The sequence below is a fragment of the Vanderwaltozyma polyspora genome, genomic scaffold, assembly GCF_000150035.1.
Source record: "Vanderwaltozyma polyspora DSM 70294 KpolScaffold1003 genomic scaffold, whole genome shotgun sequence".
NCBI classification, from domain to species: domain Eukaryota; kingdom Fungi; phylum Ascomycota; class Saccharomycetes; order Saccharomycetales; family Saccharomycetaceae; genus Vanderwaltozyma; species Vanderwaltozyma polyspora.
In genome coordinates, this window is record NW_001834654.1 from 28,388 (window position 1) to 46,142 (window position 17,755).

At 32.4% G+C, this 17,755-nt stretch overlaps 7 protein-coding genes across 7 annotated transcripts; 4 read left to right on the forward strand and 3 right to left on the reverse strand.

Moving 5' to 3' along the window:
- Positions 1-1,315: 1,315 nt before the first annotated feature.
- Positions 1,316-2,680, forward strand: Kpol_1003p10 (uncharacterized protein; the record flags this gene model as incomplete). The annotated part of the gene is made up of 1 exon (XM_001644513.1): positions 1,316-2,680. The coding sequence occupies one exon, from the start codon at positions 1,316-1,318 to the stop codon at positions 2,678-2,680; it is 1,365 nt and encodes a 454-aa protein (XP_001644563.1).
- A 2,162-nt stretch (positions 2,681-4,842) lies between these two features.
- QDR2 (cation transporter) lies at positions 4,843-6,588 on the forward strand (the record flags this gene model as incomplete). The annotated part of the gene is made up of 1 exon (XM_001644514.1): positions 4,843-6,588. One exon carries the CDS (start codon positions 4,843-4,845, stop codon positions 6,586-6,588), a length of 1,746 nt encoding a protein of 581 aa, XP_001644564.1.
- Positions 6,589-6,951: 363 nt separating this feature from the next.
- On the reverse strand, positions 6,952-8,178 carry YDJ1 (type I HSP40 co-chaperone YDJ1; the record flags this gene model as incomplete). Its single annotated transcript, XM_001644515.1, has 1 exon — positions 6,952-8,178. One exon carries the CDS (start codon positions 8,176-8,178, stop codon positions 6,952-6,954), a length of 1,227 nt encoding a protein of 408 aa, XP_001644565.1.
- A 2,116-nt stretch (positions 8,179-10,294) lies between these two features.
- On the forward strand, positions 10,295-11,269 carry MTQ1 (S-adenosylmethionine-dependent methyltransferase; the record flags this gene model as incomplete). Its single annotated transcript, XM_001644516.1, has 1 exon — positions 10,295-11,269. One exon carries the CDS (start codon positions 10,295-10,297, stop codon positions 11,267-11,269), a length of 975 nt encoding a protein of 324 aa, XP_001644566.1.
- A 135-nt stretch (positions 11,270-11,404) lies between these two features.
- GCD10 (tRNA 1-methyladenosine methyltransferase subunit GCD10) lies at positions 11,405-12,790 on the reverse strand (the record flags this gene model as incomplete). The annotated part of the gene is made up of 1 exon (XM_001644517.1): positions 11,405-12,790. The coding sequence occupies one exon, from the start codon at positions 12,788-12,790 to the stop codon at positions 11,405-11,407; it is 1,386 nt and encodes a 461-aa protein (XP_001644567.1).
- Positions 12,791-13,295: 505 nt separating this feature from the next.
- NOP2 (rRNA (cytosine-C5-)-methyltransferase NOP2) lies at positions 13,296-15,197 on the forward strand (the record flags this gene model as incomplete). The annotated part of the gene is made up of 1 exon (XM_001644518.1): positions 13,296-15,197. One exon carries the CDS (start codon positions 13,296-13,298, stop codon positions 15,195-15,197), a length of 1,902 nt encoding a protein of 633 aa, XP_001644568.1.
- A 70-nt stretch (positions 15,198-15,267) lies between these two features.
- On the reverse strand, positions 15,268-17,517 carry ARP5 (actin-related protein ARP5; the record flags this gene model as incomplete). The annotated part of the gene is made up of 1 exon (XM_001644519.1): positions 15,268-17,517. The coding sequence occupies one exon, from the start codon at positions 17,515-17,517 to the stop codon at positions 15,268-15,270; it is 2,250 nt and encodes a 749-aa protein (XP_001644569.1).
- Positions 17,518-17,755: the final 238 nt, after the last annotated feature.

Genomic DNA, 17,755 nt, shown 5'->3' on the forward strand with positions numbered 1-17,755 from the left:
GCGTAAGTGCTGAGTTAAAGACACTCCTCTTTTTTTCCTTTTCAAAGTTACTTTTGTCTTAAGGCTTATTAATTGATCAATTTATATGCTTTTCATGGACTTTTTATATTTTTATTTTGGGAACTAATTTTTGTTGATTTTTATTTTATGTATAGTTATCGAGTTTGATATTATATATTTGTATACCCATTGTGAAGAGACAAATTTTGTAACATTAAACTATAATACATCGTTGATTTTATAAAAAAAAAGAGTCTTTAAAAGTTTCTACGTTATTATTCTTACGGACGTTTATATCGTCATCTTTTGATTTACAACTGTGATTAAACTGATTGAACTTTACATCTTGAAGTCTGTTGTCCAGGTGAATATAGTCGAGTGTCAAGACCTCTCTTCTTTCCAAGGCCGATTAATTGCATGAAAATATTCAACAGAATAAGATTCCTACCTAATCATAATAATCATAACTGGTAAAAACAAGAAAATCCTAAAGACGTATGTTTTCTTTAGATGTTCAAAGTCTTAATTATTCCATGAGAATTTTTGTTGAGAATATCAGTTTGTATCATTTTTGAATTAATCAGGTATCCTTAAAAATCAGAAACACCTTTAAATTAAAAAGTTTCTTGAACTCTGTGATGGATCTCATCCACTTTTGTTAATTAATTTACCTTAAATACTACGGAACTTACTTTAGGACATTCTTGATATCAAGATCTGTCTATTATCGAAATTGACAGGTCAATATTCACCTCACCAAATTTTAAAGTTTCCAATTTCGGTCCGAAATTTAATGAAAATCTACAAAGACGTTTATAAAACTAAAACAATAGATTATTTATGTAGAAAAATGTCAGAACAGGTATTTGTTTTCTTAAAATCAATGATATGATAGCCCGATTTAGACTTATTATTGAAGATAGAGTATATTCCCCTACTCTGATATCTAATTTTGAGATACATTTCCTAGCTTGGACTTAATTTGGCCGTGTCTCTAAATTCATAGATCTTAATTATTTATTATCTTTGTTATACTGGATTGATAGTATATATTTTATTATATTATGATGGTGAAGATGCTGACCTTTTCAAATTATATAAATTAATTGGGATTTTAGAATTAGAACTTCTCTTTTCACTAAGGTTTTTATTTTCGAATTCTGTATGTAATTAATCAATTTAAATTCAGTGTCATTCATAATCTTGATAGTAAAAGAAGGATAAAGTAACATATCAAGTAATATTTAAAATTCTTAGTTTAAAGTTACTAAAGATTACTATACTATAGGATTAGCAATTTAATTTACTATCCTCAATGTCTGTTAATGCTTGTCCGTCAGATATAAAAAAAATGCCAGTTTCTATGGTAGAGCCGCAACCCAAAAAAATGTCAAGTTTGAAAGAAAGAATTCTAAAAGAATTTGATGCTACTGATATTGAAGGTAACTCAGATGTTTCTGAGGAATTATTCTTCAGATTTTTAGAGTTTAAGACTGCAAAAGAGTTTAAAGAGATAGAAGAATTAAGAAAATCCAATCTAGCTTTATTAGGATCGATAACAAAATCTTGTATAAAAAGCGACAAATTTTCAGAAACTACCATTAACAAAATTTTAGAAGCAATTTGCAATACGGTACACAATAAAGAAAGCCCAGGTTTAGGTACTAGTACCGTATATAATACTCCAAGTACAGTTATTAAGCATCCAAATGTTATCCCATCGCCACCAATTATGGAGACCCACAAGAAGGAAAAGAAAGAAAAGAAGGAAGCTTTTATAAAATCAGATAAACTAAAAGTAAAAAGGTGGGTAGAGCCAGTTGAAGCCAATTCCCAAACGAATTCATCACAGAAAGATAATAATAATAGTAACAACAACAACAACAGTAATAATGATCCATCTTTTAAGCGAAGAATGACGCCAGTAAATTCCGACTCTACAGCTAAGAAACGAATAAAGAAGAAAGAAAAGACAAAGAAAATCAGGCAAATGTCAGTAATTAAAAACAATGATTATTCATATAGAGATATTATGACGCCAAAGTTAAAACAGGAAGTAACAGAAAAAAACAGAAGTTTAACTCCAAAAGGACCCATAATATTAAATGAAAGTCAAACCCAGAAAGAGATTTTTAATGCTCCAGAGACAAACTCTTTTGGTATTACTTCTCAGCATTCAGCTTTCCCAAAACATAATGAGTACAATGTAACATCGTTCAAACAAATGAGAAATCATAGTTTACAAGGATTTAACCACTATATCCCTTCACAAGTTCACCAATCTGAAAGGTCAATGGTACCAAATCCACTCCCCACAATTTCAATTGGTAATAATAGTATTACAAGAAGACCTATTCCAATGAAAGATACAATGAGAAAGGTATCGAATGGCACTATCGAGTTACCCCCTAATTCAGAGCATTCTCAATTATCTGTCCAATTACCCAAAATTGGGGCAATGAATCATGTATATAGTAATGGAGAACATAATATTCAACAAGAATCAAATTTACAACCATCACCACAATATTCCCATTTCAACACTCTTCCATTTACCAATTTTAAAGGATATGTGGAGTCGAAGTGGGGATCTAATGGTTACAATAACCCAAACATGTCTCAACTTCAGAACGTAAATGAATCAAAAGAGAGACTACTAAGATATACTGACAATCAATAATAGTATAATATAGTATAAAGACAGACATATCATTAACGTATTTTAGATATTATCTTTAACGCACAAATTTTTATAATTACTGTTCAAGGGCATATATAGTTAACTGATAATCTAAAATGAGTACGTTATAAAACAACTTGAGAAATGTATATATTCTGAAATATTTAGATGTCTTAAAAATATAACCAATTATATTTCTTTAGATTCAAAAAATACATCAGTAATTCATTTGGTTTCTCGATGTACTAATGATTAAATGCGGATTGTGAACTTACAAGAAGCATTGTGATATTTTATAACATTATTATGACATAGCTCATTGTTTAATTAATTTCCGAATTTAATTTATACGCAATTATACTACATTGATACTAATTAGTGCAAGAAAGCACGAAAAGGGAAGAAGGAATATAATTGAATCCTTATGCAACATAAGACTTCGTCTACTTTAGTTTATTTACCATTTTTGAAATTTAACATCATTTGATTGATGATATCTGATAATCAGAAATAGAAATTTTGATATCCTTGTTTAAAATTTGAGTCACCACTTAAATAGGAACTTACGTAGTGAAACAGTAGGTATTTTATTATTTTTAGAAAGTATGAAGTCAGGATAGAGTAAGAATATGGAGGAATGCTTAGGCTAACATTTCCGAAGATAGGTGGATGCATACAAGGAAAAAGAAATTAAAGAAAAATCAAGAACAAATTGATGACGACAATAATTGTACAAAAGATATTCTTACCATGATGTAAGTACTTTGTATTGAAGTTTAACCGAATTTTTCCGTTTCTTTAATAACAAACTAGATTACCAAGAAACATAGTGCTCCTTACTTGTTAATAACGGTCTATTGTTTCCCGCTAAGACAAGAGCCTGAATTGTTAAATCCCCAAGTAATTTTTCGCTGCTATACTTTCACTAACAAGTTGGTGATGTTATTTCTTGATCATCCTTGTAAAACAATTTGAACTCAATCACACCAATTGGTGACGTTAACAACTATTCGAATGCCAGGGCAACTCCATAGCAATAATGAATTTGAATCTCTTGTTTCTAATGTCTATATATATTTATATATATTCTAGTGAACAATAATTTAAATAATGCATCACACGACAAACTTAGGAGTTATTTTAATGATAGTCAAAAGACTATTTTAAATTTTACTTATCCAATTCACATTGAAACCTTTATTTCCATAAATATAGATACGCCGATGGATAATGGAGTAGGAATTGGGACAACGAAATTTAGAAACTTTACAATAAATCATACATACAACCTCTTATGATACCTAATTTTATTTCAATATGTTACCATTTTGTAATCTACAACATATTAACTTAAATTATATAGAGATATTCTATAACTATAAGGTCACTAGCTTATTTATTATTGTAATTTCGAAACTGGTTATTTGATTTTTCTTGTAGAATAACCAGAGAGAGTTAATGAGCAAAAACCTAGAATCGGATAAATTAAAATTTTAACCTACATCTCGGTGATTTATTAATGCGGAAGCGGAAATTACCAAGGAAACAGCACAGAAAAACATTAGTAAAGATGGGAATAAGGCATAAAATGAAAATATCTTGGAATATATGGATGGCACACATATTGTGAGAAACTTCCTCTTACAGATCTAATCATATCTTTGCTTATTACTGTTGAATGAAGTGAAGGAAAGAATCCATCATCGGCACTTTTCTCTCTCTTTCGAACTTGATTCGAAGGTTCAGCAATAAGAGCTCATACATAGTAGAGACGCATATATCAAATAGGTATGTAGCTATATATATATATATGTAGGAGAGGTAGAATACCGGTTGAAGGCTGAAATTTCTTAAACTATAAAGATATATAAGGACAATATATTTCTAGTTTTTATTTTTTCATTGGTTTTAAATTAATATTAGCTTTTCTTTCTATCTTTCTTTTTTGATTTTATTATTGAATTATTATCATTGCCATACACTTTTACATCTCTTCACTGCGGCAGAGTTAATAACTATCTTACATCTCATCTTTATTTAGAGGTTAACTGCTATTCTACCAGTAAAATTGGACAAGATATTTTGGAAAGGTAAAATTCTACATATACATAAGACCAAATATCCCCAAAGCAAATAAAATCCCTCACATATACCAACTAATCATGAGTGATGATAATAAAAGTAGTCTGGCAAACCTCGATTACCATATGGATCAATCAGATTACCCTATAAAAAAGAATCTATCTTCAACAGATTTAGCCGACTACGGTGTAATAGACAAATCATCGATAATATCAAAGGAGAATGATCTCCATACCGCTGATCGAGATAACTATGACGATGACGATGACGATGACGATATAATAGATTCTCTACATATCATGAAAACCCAATCTGTAAAGCTTGGTCCAAACACTACCGATTCTCCTCCATATTCACGATTTGGTAGGACCGAAAAGTCTTTATTAATAATCCAGTGTGCTTTTACTGGTTTCTTCTCAAGTGTAGCTGGTGCAATTTATTATCCTGTTTTAACAGTCATCGAAAAGAAATTTAATATTACTGAAGAATTAGTTAATATTACAGTTGTAGTTTACTTTATATTTCAAGGTCTCGCTCCTTCCTTTATGGGAGGTTTAGCCGATTCATTAGGTAGACGTCCTGTCGTTTTATTCTCAATATTAGTCTATTGTTGTGCATGTATAGGTTTAGCTTTATCCCAAAACTATACACAAATCGTTGTTTTAAGATGTCTACAAGCTGCTGGTATCTCACCAGTAATTGCCATCAATAGTGGAATCTGTGGTGACATCACTACTCGTGCTGAAAGAGGCGCTTATGTAGGTTATGTCTCTGGGTTCATTGTCATCGGTAGTGCATTTGGTGCTTTGATTGGTGCTGGTCTATCCTCAACTTGGGGTTGGAGATCCATCTTTTGGTTTTTAACTATAGGTTCAGGTATATGTTTGATGATTTCTATTATCGTCTTACCGGAAACTAAAAGAACTTTGGTAGGAAACGGCTCCATTCGTCCAAGACCTTATGTCAATAGAGCACCAATACTTTCCCTTCCTTATTTGAAGAATAAATTACATCTCGACAACCCAGAGTACGAAACGTTGGAACCCAAATCTCCATTAAATCTGTTTGCTCCTTTCAAAGTATTAAAAGTGCCAGAAATTGCAATCTTATTAATCGTGTCTGGTTTACAATTTTCAATGTGGACCACTCACCAAACAGCATTAAGTACTGTATTAAGTAAGGATTATGGATTGTCTGTTGCTAAAATTGGTCTATGTTTCTTACCAGCAGGTGTCTGTACACTAATTAGTGTTATAAGCTGTGGCAGGTATTTAAACTGGAGCTATAAAAAAAAATATGCAAGATATAAAATATGGTTAGAGGAACGTAAAAAAGAGCTTTTGGAAGAATATAAAGACCCTGAAAAAGTTCATGATATTATTAACAATAATCACTATTATACGTTTAATATATGCAAAGCAAGATTACAACCTGCATTTGTAACATTACTAATTAGTAGCTGTGGGTTTTGTGCCTACGGTTGGTGTATAAAAAGTAAAGCTCCATTAGCTGCTGTCTTAGTTACTAGTGGTATAGCTTCTTTATTTTCCAACTGTATTTTAACAATGTCAACAACCCTATGTGTTGACCTATTTCCATCGATAGCGTCTACTGCGACTGGTTGCCTAAATCTAACTAGATGTTTGCTATCCGCTCTATTTATTGGTGTTTTAAGCAGAATGGAACAGAGTATGACTTATGGTGGTGTATTTACATTTATGGCAGGTATAACTGGACTGTCATCTTTCCTTCTTTTAATTCCAGTCAGAAATGGTAAAAAATTGTCATATTTAAGAACAAAACAAGAGGCATTACTGAGAAATTGATTAAACAACTAAATTTAATTTCTTTTCCTTAATATTCCAAATTTACACTCTTTCCATCCATTTGATAAATTATAAATATGTCAACATTACTAAATAATTATTATGATATATTCAAAAATATGACGCTTTTTTCTTCACGATCTTTCAGTATTATAGTAAAAAACTATATTATACATAATTGTATAAGAAACAATCAGATAAACTTTTACATAGAATGCTATTATTTTTCAACGTATATATAATCCTTAACGTATTATATTAAACCCAATGTTTTTTGATATCGAATTAGAAGTACAGATTAGAATTTATCATATTTAGCAATATACAGAGAAAAGGGTTACAAGTAATTTTCAAAAAAGTTGTTTATTGGGATGCACATTGAACACCTTCACCACCGTGATGATCTTCATCGTCTGAATCGTAACTTTGTCCTCTTCTATTGTTGTTGTTGCCGTACTTGACTGGATCGAACTCTGTCAATACACAGTCGTCGATATGAGCTTTTGGTGGGATTTTAACTTCTGTTCTTGGAGGTAATATATCTTCCAAAGCTTTCAATTTAGCTTCATCAGCGAAGTGATTTTCTGGGAATTTAATTTTGAATGTAATGATTAAGTTACCATAACCACCGTATTTTTGGACAGGCATACCCTTACCATCTATAACTTTACGTACACCTGGGGAGATGACTTCACCTGGGACGATGGTAACCTTCAACCAGTCACCAGAGACGTGTTCGATAGCGAAATCACCACCGGCAATAGCAGTTAGTAGATCTACTTCAGCTTCATATAACAAATCGTCACCAGATCTCTTGAAGTGTTTGTGAGGCTTTTCAGTTACTACGAAGATGACATCACCAGGGATGATATCAGGAGCTTGATCAGCTTCACCTTTGAAAGTAACCTTTTGGCCTTCTCTCATACCTGGTTCAACATGAACTTCCAAAACTTTTCTTTCGTTAGCGACTTTGTTACCTTTACATTCTTTACAACGGTCTTTTGGATCGATAATATCACCTGAACCATGACAAACATCACACTCAGTTTGGAATCTTTGAATCATTGGACCCATTTGTCTTGTTACGAATTTAACACCTTGACCACCACAGCTTGAACATTTCTTAACGGCACCTTCTTTACCACCACGACCTTCACAGCCCTTACATAAAATTTGTTTGTTTAAAGCTAATTTAGCAGTTCTACCTTTATAAAGCTCTTCCAAAGTGTTTTGAATTTCATGTCTAATATCTTTACCTCTTTGAGGACCTCTTGGTCTTGATGCACCAGCACCTCCAAAGAATTGTGAAAAGATATCATCACCAAAACCACCGAAACCACCGAAACCAGCACCTGGACCACCACCACTTAAACCTTCTTCACCATATTGATCGTAAATTTCTCTCTTTTGTGAATCAGATAAAACTTCATAAGCACCTGAACATTCTTTGAATTTTTCAGCAGCTTCATCAGTTGGGTTCTTATCAGGATGATATTTCAAAGCAGCCTTTCTATAACCTTTTTTAATTTCAGATTCTGAAGCATTTGGAGAGACTCCTAATAAATCGTAAAACTTTGTTTCTTTGACCATTTTTTGGCGTTTTGTAGATGTTGATGAATTCAATTTGGAAACTAAATAAACTTCTTTAACCTGATAGAAATATCGACGACTATTCAATTAAGTGGATTAAAAAAAAGATAATTCTTTTGATCTCCGAGAAGGATTAAATAATATAATTGAATAGAATAGATAAAAATGGAATAGGTTTAAACTCAAACGAAATAAGATTCAAACTAACTTCTTGTTCTTATCAAAAACAAAATCTTGCAAGATGAATGGAATGATTAAAAAAATAAAGAACAACGAAATCTAATCAAATTTTTTTTCTTTGTTTGAACAGACAGACAAATTTATGAAATATGTTAGTATATATATATATAAAGGTAAGTTGTAAGCTAAAATGATATCAATTTTACAAACGTAAAACAGTTTGACGTATTAATAATACTATTGAAATATTAAAAAAAGAACCATAATTGTAGCAAGATGAGATTGATGGGTAGATTAATTGATGGATGGGTCCTTGGCTCACGAGCGGTGTAGGAGAATAATAAGAAGCAATGATAGCATAGTATAGAGTGTAGTCTAGTGTAGTTTAGTGTAGTATATTATATTATAGTATATAGCGTTAGCTTAAGCATATAGTAGTTGAAGGTGGTGATGATGATGGTGATGATGAAGACGGTTTAAACTTTTCCAAATTGATAAAAAAATTTTCCAACGTTTCTTTTTCTTTCCAGTTCGTTTTTTTTCTGGAATTTTCTTTTTTTTTTTAGTTTTTTTTAGTTTTGTAAGGCAAAAAGAAAAAGGTATCACGTGTACAGTTTATTGGAATAAAGTATCTTGTTAGTCTTCTTGGTTCTTTGTAATAGTTATATTCGAAGTGTTTGGAAAGTTGCAAGGGAAGGATAGGCAAGGGGGAGGGGAGACCACAGAGAAAGATCATGATGGTCTCATTATTAATGCGATAGTTTTTAGGTTTAGATGGACACTCCCACCAACTTGAATGGGATGAAAGTGAATGTGTAATGGTAGTAGTAAGTAGTCTTGTCTGCGAGTACACATCAGGGCGAAGCGAAGAGAGAGAAACAGAAAGAGAGAGGGTAATTTTAATGGTAACATTCGAATTGTTCAAGTTTTATAACTTTCGTTGCCTCTCTGTCCCTTCAATTAGCTTCTGTATGTGTGTGTGTACCTTTGTGCTATAACAGGTACACCATTCCTATTCATAATCTTCAACGAACAAAGTAATAAAGGTTCTCCGAAATACCTTTCGTACAAAGAGATAAATAGTATGTTCGGCAAGGACCCTGTATTTTGTCACATTGTTTCAACTAGTAAATATGTATTCAAGCTACTTTCTCCCTTTGTAGTTTTTCTAAAAAAAAGTAATTAACTTCGACTGGTATACAATTGCTGTTTAAGATCACTTCTCCTTTATCGGAAGATTCATTCGTTCCTAAAAAAAGTTGTGCCTGATAAGATNAGATAAGAGATTAGATAAGATACGTTTTATCAGGATGGTGCGAACCGATCTCGTAGAACTTTCCGAAACCGCCGAAAGAAAAAAAACCACACACACACATATATATATATATAAATATAAATATATAAATATATAAATGGAAGGAGAGATTTGGAAATGCGTCAGAGACTTTGATTTAATAATCTCTAATGATCATTCTCTATTGTACATTCTATATAACACTCATTATTCTTGGTTATATTGTAATTTTTTTAGTTTTGCCTATTCTGCGCTGTGAGTAGACTTTTAAAAGGCTTAAAGGAGCTCCACAAATATTTTCTAAAACCTTGTCTACCTACTTTAAAAATTTAAACTACATTCTTTTAAGCCAAGTGTCACACCCTCACAAGAATTATGTCTCTCGAACTGCAGTTGCTCAGTAGTATTGTTTCGATATCCTGTAATTATTACCTCTTGAGGTATTAAAACATTTCTCTACGTCATTTTCGGAGTACAATAATATCTCTCTTTTTTTTTCTTCTCCCATCTCTCTCTGCCCCATACAAAAAGTACATCAAATTTATAAATTCAAGCTTTTGTTAGACTCATCGCATCAAAAAGGAATGAAAACATGGTTCAAATATATAACAGCTAATCACAATTCATAATTCAATCTACTAAATGCCACGCATTTCAACTAAGACTATCCATGAAGCATACAAAATAAATCCATTTTTACCATTATTACTACCAGAATGTAGAACTATTTCCCAGGCTAAATTAGAATTGAAATGGATCAATCAAGAGTTTGCTAAAACTGCCCCAGATCATTATACTTTACAGAAAAATATCAAAAAAGCTTGCATTCAACGATTTCATCACATACCATTGCAATACATTTTAAAATCTCAACCATTTGGTTCACTTAATATAAAATGCCAACCGTGTGTACTGATTCCAAGATGGGAAACTGAAGAATGGGTAATGGATTTAATCCAATCAATTAAAAATGGAAAACAAAGTTTAGAAAGCAAAAACCAAATATCAATTGTAGATTTGTGTACGGGTTCTGGCTGCATTGCTTTACTCCTCAAAAGAGAACTTTCCAAAATTTTAAATAGTAATTTAAATGTAAAAGCTGTCGATTGTTCTGATTCTGCAATTGACTTAGTCAATAGAAATAAACTTGAATCATCAGAGGATCCAATTGATATAGAGGTTTTGAAATTTGATATTCTGCAGAGTAATAATATAGATTCAATTTTATCAAATCAAAAAATTGATATTCTTACTTGCAATCCACCTTACATACCTAAGTCAGATTTCCAAAGAGATGTTACAAAGTCGGTTAAGTTATTTGAGCCAAAATTAGCATTGATAGGGGACAAAGAATTCTATTCAAATCTGTTAGAAAAATGGATCCCACATATAAATTCATTTGTATATGAGGTAGGGAACATCGATCAGGTGAAATTCGTTAAGGATTATATATCTAATGACAATACTCTAAACAAGATATGGACCGTTGGTTCAAAATACGATTCCAATAAGCAATGTAGAGTTGTTTATGGATATGTCAATTCACCAAATTCTAGTTCTTATGATATCTCAAAAATATTCTCTAATTTTGGGACTGTTATTCATCCTAGTAAATGAAAAGAGAACAAAAAAATATATACAACCTATATCCAAACGATGCATTTGATTTTAACTAAAAAAATCTATATGATTACATTTATATTCACAATATACTAATAATGTCTTGTAATTTATAAATTATTGACTTAACATTTATTCGGTTTTCTGCTTTTTAAGAGTTTCTATGGGTTCTTCCGAGCCTTTTGCTTGTACAGGTTCTGGCTCAGGAGCTGGAATAACTCTATTACACGATAACAAGTAACCACCTCCACCTCTCATCGTCATCAAAGGATGTAGTTTTCCTCTGATGGTTTGGTATGGTCGACATCTTGTTTCGACGATCGATGGTGCCAGGAATCTTAAATCATCATATAATGTGTGCGATAATTCTAATAAGGTTTCCTTGAATTGACTATAACAAACGATAGGTCTAGAACCATGCACATGCTCACTCAATCTTGGAATTAGAGATGGTAGGCTTAAAGTAGTAGCTACAACCAGACCATCATACTGGACTTTTGTAGCGTAATCAACCATTTCTAGTTGGCCTTTATATAATTTTAGTCTTCTAAAATAAGCGTTTCTTCTGTTTCCTTTCATCTCATGAACTTCTTCCTTTGATAATGGCGTAAAACCTTGTTGAATTTCCTCAACTGTAGGAGGTTCAAAATAATCTAAAATAGATATAGTTTTTACATGATCTCTTATAAATTCTTCTGGGTAATTTGAGAATTTCAACAAGTCTAAATTTGGATGTTCATTTTCATGAATCACAACTATTTTGCCTGTAAATTTTGTTTTTATATCACCGCCGAACATTCTTTCCAGTAAGAAATAAACCAATAGACCGCCAGTACCATCCATACATAAATAGGTACCATTGCTTCTAATATTGGCTAGATTTAGTAACATACCCATTGATTCTTCTGACATATCCATGACTCGTTGAATATCACCCTTTTCAAGTAGAAAACTCAACAAAGCTGATGAACTTAGATAATTTACAGTAAAACGTTTTGAAAATTTTTGTTTCTTTCTCTTCAAATACTTTTCTTGAGAGTGTGATGTTTTCTGATGAAAACTACCATGTGATTCAATCATCTTAGCAATGATTTCATTACCAGATACTGATTGCTTCTTCAATTGTTCAATTTCGTCCATTGTCATCTTTTGAATTTCATTCCCTACATTAATTAAGTTTTTGTTTGATAAACTGCTATCCATAGAATTTAAATCATTTTCTTCAGATGTAGCACGACTTTCTTCATTAGCAGATGTGTCCTTAGAATTGTCAATTACTCTGACCTGACCTACTGGATTTTTGTTCTTATTTGTCTGATTGGTCTCTTGATTTTCTTCATTATAGTAAATTTCAAAAGTTGTACCTAAAGCGTACCCTAAAATATCATTTACATTAAATGAACCGAATTTACCTAACGATATAGAACCATCTGGTTTTAATTCCACTATTTTGGAATTATTTGAAGGTAATTTCAAAATAACATGTTGTCCAGCGACAATATGTTTCAATGGATCCATAGTTAATATTACCTAAAGCTCACAAACTTAAAAATATCTAAAACAATGTTGAATAAATCTCTTCAAACGGTTAATTTCCTGGGAAAAAAGTTGATAACCCAAAATAACTGATTAAAAATATCAATATGAATCAGTGCCGTCCCTTAAACCACCAATATCCATCAATCTATTGTCAATAGATCACTACTTATTAGTATGTATCTTTTAGCGATGAGATCAGATGAGATGAGATGACTTTTAAATATTCAAAATTTTCAGTAATTCTGTACGAACAGAATTTTTCATTGATCATGAAAGTTTTTCAAAAAGAAAAATTACAATTCAAGATAGCTCATCGCATGAAAAATTAATTAAGATATTACTGTATCCAATAGATATATATACATAAAGTTTTGATTTATAGTATTTAAATTCGAGGCTTCCAACTTTATTCTGGTCTTGGGTTATTTTTGATATTTTTAAATACATTCGAATATCAAGTAAGAATCAAATTGAGTAATACAGGATGGGTAGTAGACGTGCTAAGAACAAGCAAGGTGCTCCACCAAGTTTGGATGAATTCCAGGCTAGAAAGGAGAAAAAATTGAATAGAACTAAAGAAAAGTCTAAACGTTCTGCTTCTACTGAAGAAAGTGCTGATTCTAGATCTTCAAAAAAACATAAGAAGGATAATAAGTCCAAGGAACACTCTCATAAGCAGAAGAAGGAATCTAAAAAAGCTGCCGTTGAAGAGGCAGAGGAAGAAGAGCAAGATGAAGAGGTTCAAGTAGAGGAAGAAAACGAACAACAAGAAGAAATTTCTGAAGCTAAGAAGCTTTTGTTTGATGATGATGACGAAGATGAAGATGAAGGTAAAGAAGGTTTAGAAGATGAGTTTGATTTAGAACAAGAATATGAATATGATGAAGACGCCGAAGATGGTCATGCCAATCCAATGTTTTCTGATGACGAAGAGGCTGATTTAGAAGAATTGAATGCTGCAAACATGGAATCCCTATCGAAACGTATTGATGAGGAGGATGCTTTGGAAGCAGAGGAGGCTGAACAAGAATTGTTAGAAGCTAGCATAAACCAACCAAGAGCTGATATTCTACCAACCGAAGAAGAATTAGAATTGATGGCCGACCAACCACCTGATTTGACAGCAGTAAGAACTAGAATCTTAGAAATTGTCAAGGTATTAGAGGATTTCAGGAACCTTGCCGCTGAAGGAAGATCAAGAACCGAATATATCGATAGATTATTGAAAGATATTTGTTCTTACTTTGGTTATAGCCCATTCTTAGCTGAAAAAATATTTAATTTATTTTCCCCAGCTGAAGCTTTAGAATTTTTTGAAGCAAATGAAGTTCCAAGACCAATTTCAATTAGAACTAACACTTTGAAGACAAGAAGAAGAGATTTGGCTCAAGCTTTAGTCAACAAAGGTGTCAATTTACAACCAATTGGTGCATGGACTAAAGTCGGTTTACAAATTTTCGATTCTCAAGTCCCAATTGGTGCTACTTCAGAATACTTAGCTGGTCAATATATTTTACAAGCTGCCTCATCATTTTTACCAGTTGTTGCACTAGACCCACAAGAAAATGAACGTGTTCTTGATATGGCTGCTGCTCCAGGTGGTAAAACCACTTATATTTCAGCTTTAATGAAAAATACTGGTTGTGTTTTTGCTAATGATGCCAACAAGGCCAGAACAAAATCTCTAATTGCCAACATTCATCGTTTAGGTTGTACCAATACCATAGTTTGTAATTATGATGCTCGTGAATTCCCAAAAGTTATTGGTGGTTTTGATAGAATTTTATTAGATGCTCCATGTTCTGGTACCGGTGTTATTGGTAAAGATCAATCTGTCAAATCTTCAAGAACCGAAAAAGATTTTATTCAAATTCCTCATCTTCAAAAGCAATTGCTACTATCTGCAATTGATTCTGTCGATGCTAACTCTAAAACTGGTGGTGTTATTGTTTACTCAACTTGTTCTGTAGCTGTAGAAGAAGATGAAGCTGTTGTAGATTATGCATTAAGAAAGAGACCTAATGTTAAATTAGTCGAATCTGGTTTGGCAATTGGTAAGGAAGGTTTTACAAGCTTTAGAGGTAAGAAGTTTCACCCAAGTTTGAAGTTAACTAGAAGATATTACCCTCATACTTATAATGTTGACGGTTTCTACGTTGCCAAATTCCAAAAGATTGGTCCATCTCCTCATGATGATAACCAAGCAAGTGCAAGAGAAAAAGAAGCTGCCGCAAGAGAAGAAGCTCTTGAAGAAGGTATTATTAATGATGACTTCGCTTCATTTGATAACGATGAAGACAAAAAATATATGGAAAAATCAAAGAAGATTGGTTTGTTAAAGAAGGGTGTAAACCCAAAGGCAACCAAACCTGCCAGTAAAAAATAGAACATCTCATTAACTTTATAACATCATTTGTTTGTACATTATATATGTTTATTAAATAATCAATATTACATTACTCAAAATAGGCAACGTTACCCATCTTGTGTTCTTTTATATACTCTGGTCCATATTCTTCATACTCTTTTTTTGTTATGAAACTTTTATTATAATCCTCACTCTTAGCCCATTTAGCCATACCTTTCCAGGAATCTAATAACGGATCTGAACTCATATTTACAGATAACTTTGTACCCACAGGTAAAAATGAAGTAAACTCTTTCACAATTCTATTCTTCAGTCCTGGCACTTTCGCATTACCACCTGATAACCATATATTATTAGCCATATCTTCTGCAGTTTTACTTAATTGGTTTGGAGAAGAACCAAACTTTTTAAGAAGAATTGTTTCACATAATTCCGCTACACCGGCCTGATCACAACCTCCCATTGTTGGTTGGAATAATACTTCTGGTACTCTAATACGTTCAATATTCAAATGCATTTGATGCTGTTCATGTACATCATCACTATCATGTGGCCTAGGACCTCTTAAGAATAAGTGCAATATCGAGTTTCTCCAGTCATATTGAGCATCTAATGTATCTTCACCAGTAAAGTTTGGATCGAATTCTAATAATTCTTTCTCTATTTCAACAATATCTTTATAATCCTCTTCAATGGCTTCATCCAAAGCTTCGGGATTCTGACTTATGTCATTATAAACCATCCAATCTTCGTCATCAGCACCAAATGTGTCGTTTGGATCATTATCAATAGTTGCCTGATCTCTATTTCTTTTGCCTCCCTGACGAACATTGTCTTCTGCCAATGTCGCCAAGTTCTTCATTCTATTCTGCGCAGCTTGAGATTTACGATCTTTCATCTCTTCACGCATCTTTAATTTTTCCTTTCTCTTTACAATCAATGCATTCAATTTACCTCTCTTGTCCTTGATCCAGCCAGTAAGATCACTTTGTCTCCATTCTTCTTCTTTTTTCCTTAACTCTTCCTCCTCCTTTTGGATCCTTTCCTTCTCTTCCTTAGCTTTTTGTCTAGCTTCTACATTTGCTTTCATTAGTCTTTGAACCCTCTTTTCCTTTATTTGTTCAGGTGTCAGTTGATCATCTGGAATATCAAGAAGGTCAAATTTATTTGCTGATGGATCTTCATCAACGTCATCATCTTCTGCTAGTTCAGCCGAGTGTGCTTTTTTAACAGAGCGCTCTAGATTTGATACATATTTTTTGAAATCACGTTCATCATCAAAGCCTGCATTCTGTAAGATTGATAATATTTTCTTTTTTGGTTGGTCTATAAATTGTTCTTTTAGTTGAGTATAGTACTCTAGTTCTTCTTGTTTTTGAATTAACCTTTCCATTCTTTTTTGTTTTGCTTGTTCTTGTAACCTTCTACCAGTTTCCTTTCTCTTCTCAGCTTGGATTCGAAGTTCTTCTTCTGACTTTTGAGGTTGAGTAATTTCAGTAAATGGTGCTTCTACAACTATGTTTTTCTCTTCCAACACATCTAACGTTAAATATTTATCAATATCTGCTGAATAATCTGGAGAGACGTAACAATAATCATGGTATAATTTTTGATATTGGAGATCTGTCAATTTAGTCGGAAAATAAGGATACTTTAATGACAATAAGTTATTCATATAAGAGACTGCATGATTACCACCCCAATTAATACGTTTACATTCTTGGAGGGAAGCTACCCCATTAACTATGGGGATAACATTTGTATCTTCGTTATTGCAACCTATCATTAAACCAGTGCTATCAATGCTATTATTAGCAAAAAATGCAAATTGATTATCGATACCAAAGGTAGCTTTAGATATGTTAAATGTTTCAAATAAAAGTTGGTACCATTGAGACCTTTGAGCTTGAACAACAGCCAATTTTTCCGAGAATATAAGTGGATTTGATATACCATTATCTCCCAATACACCTAAATGTTTAAATGTGTACTCTAACATCTCATCAATATATTCCCAATTCGTAACCATAGACCCATCAAATGGTGACTTAGATTGTGCACGAACTGCTTGATCCAAACTAATATCATTACCAATAAATGTCATAGTTCTATTCAATCTCCTATCTCTAAAACGAGTCAATCTTGTTGGAAAGACCAAACTTGGAACGTCTTGATTAGTATAACCAGCCTTCAAAGTGTTTGACCCAAAATCAATGGCAATGGGTACGTCTCCATTATATTCATCACTGCTTATAAAATGTTCAGGATTATTTGCCAAAGCAGGTTCATCTAGCACTGCTACTTGTAAAGGAGTTAAAGAAGAATCTCTGGAATTCATCCTTCAATAGGTTTATCTTCGAAATGCCCACAGTTGTAACTATGACTGGTTAAAATATATTAAAATAACATCACTTGAACTAGTATTGCTCTTAACAGCCAACCTACCCAAGATTTTTAAGCTCATTGAATATTCAATGGTCTTTTATCGACTCCCGTTCGAAATGATACGATATTTGACGTCAGTAATAGATCATAATGACGACAGCCTGAACTGGTTATGAATCAACTAGAAATGG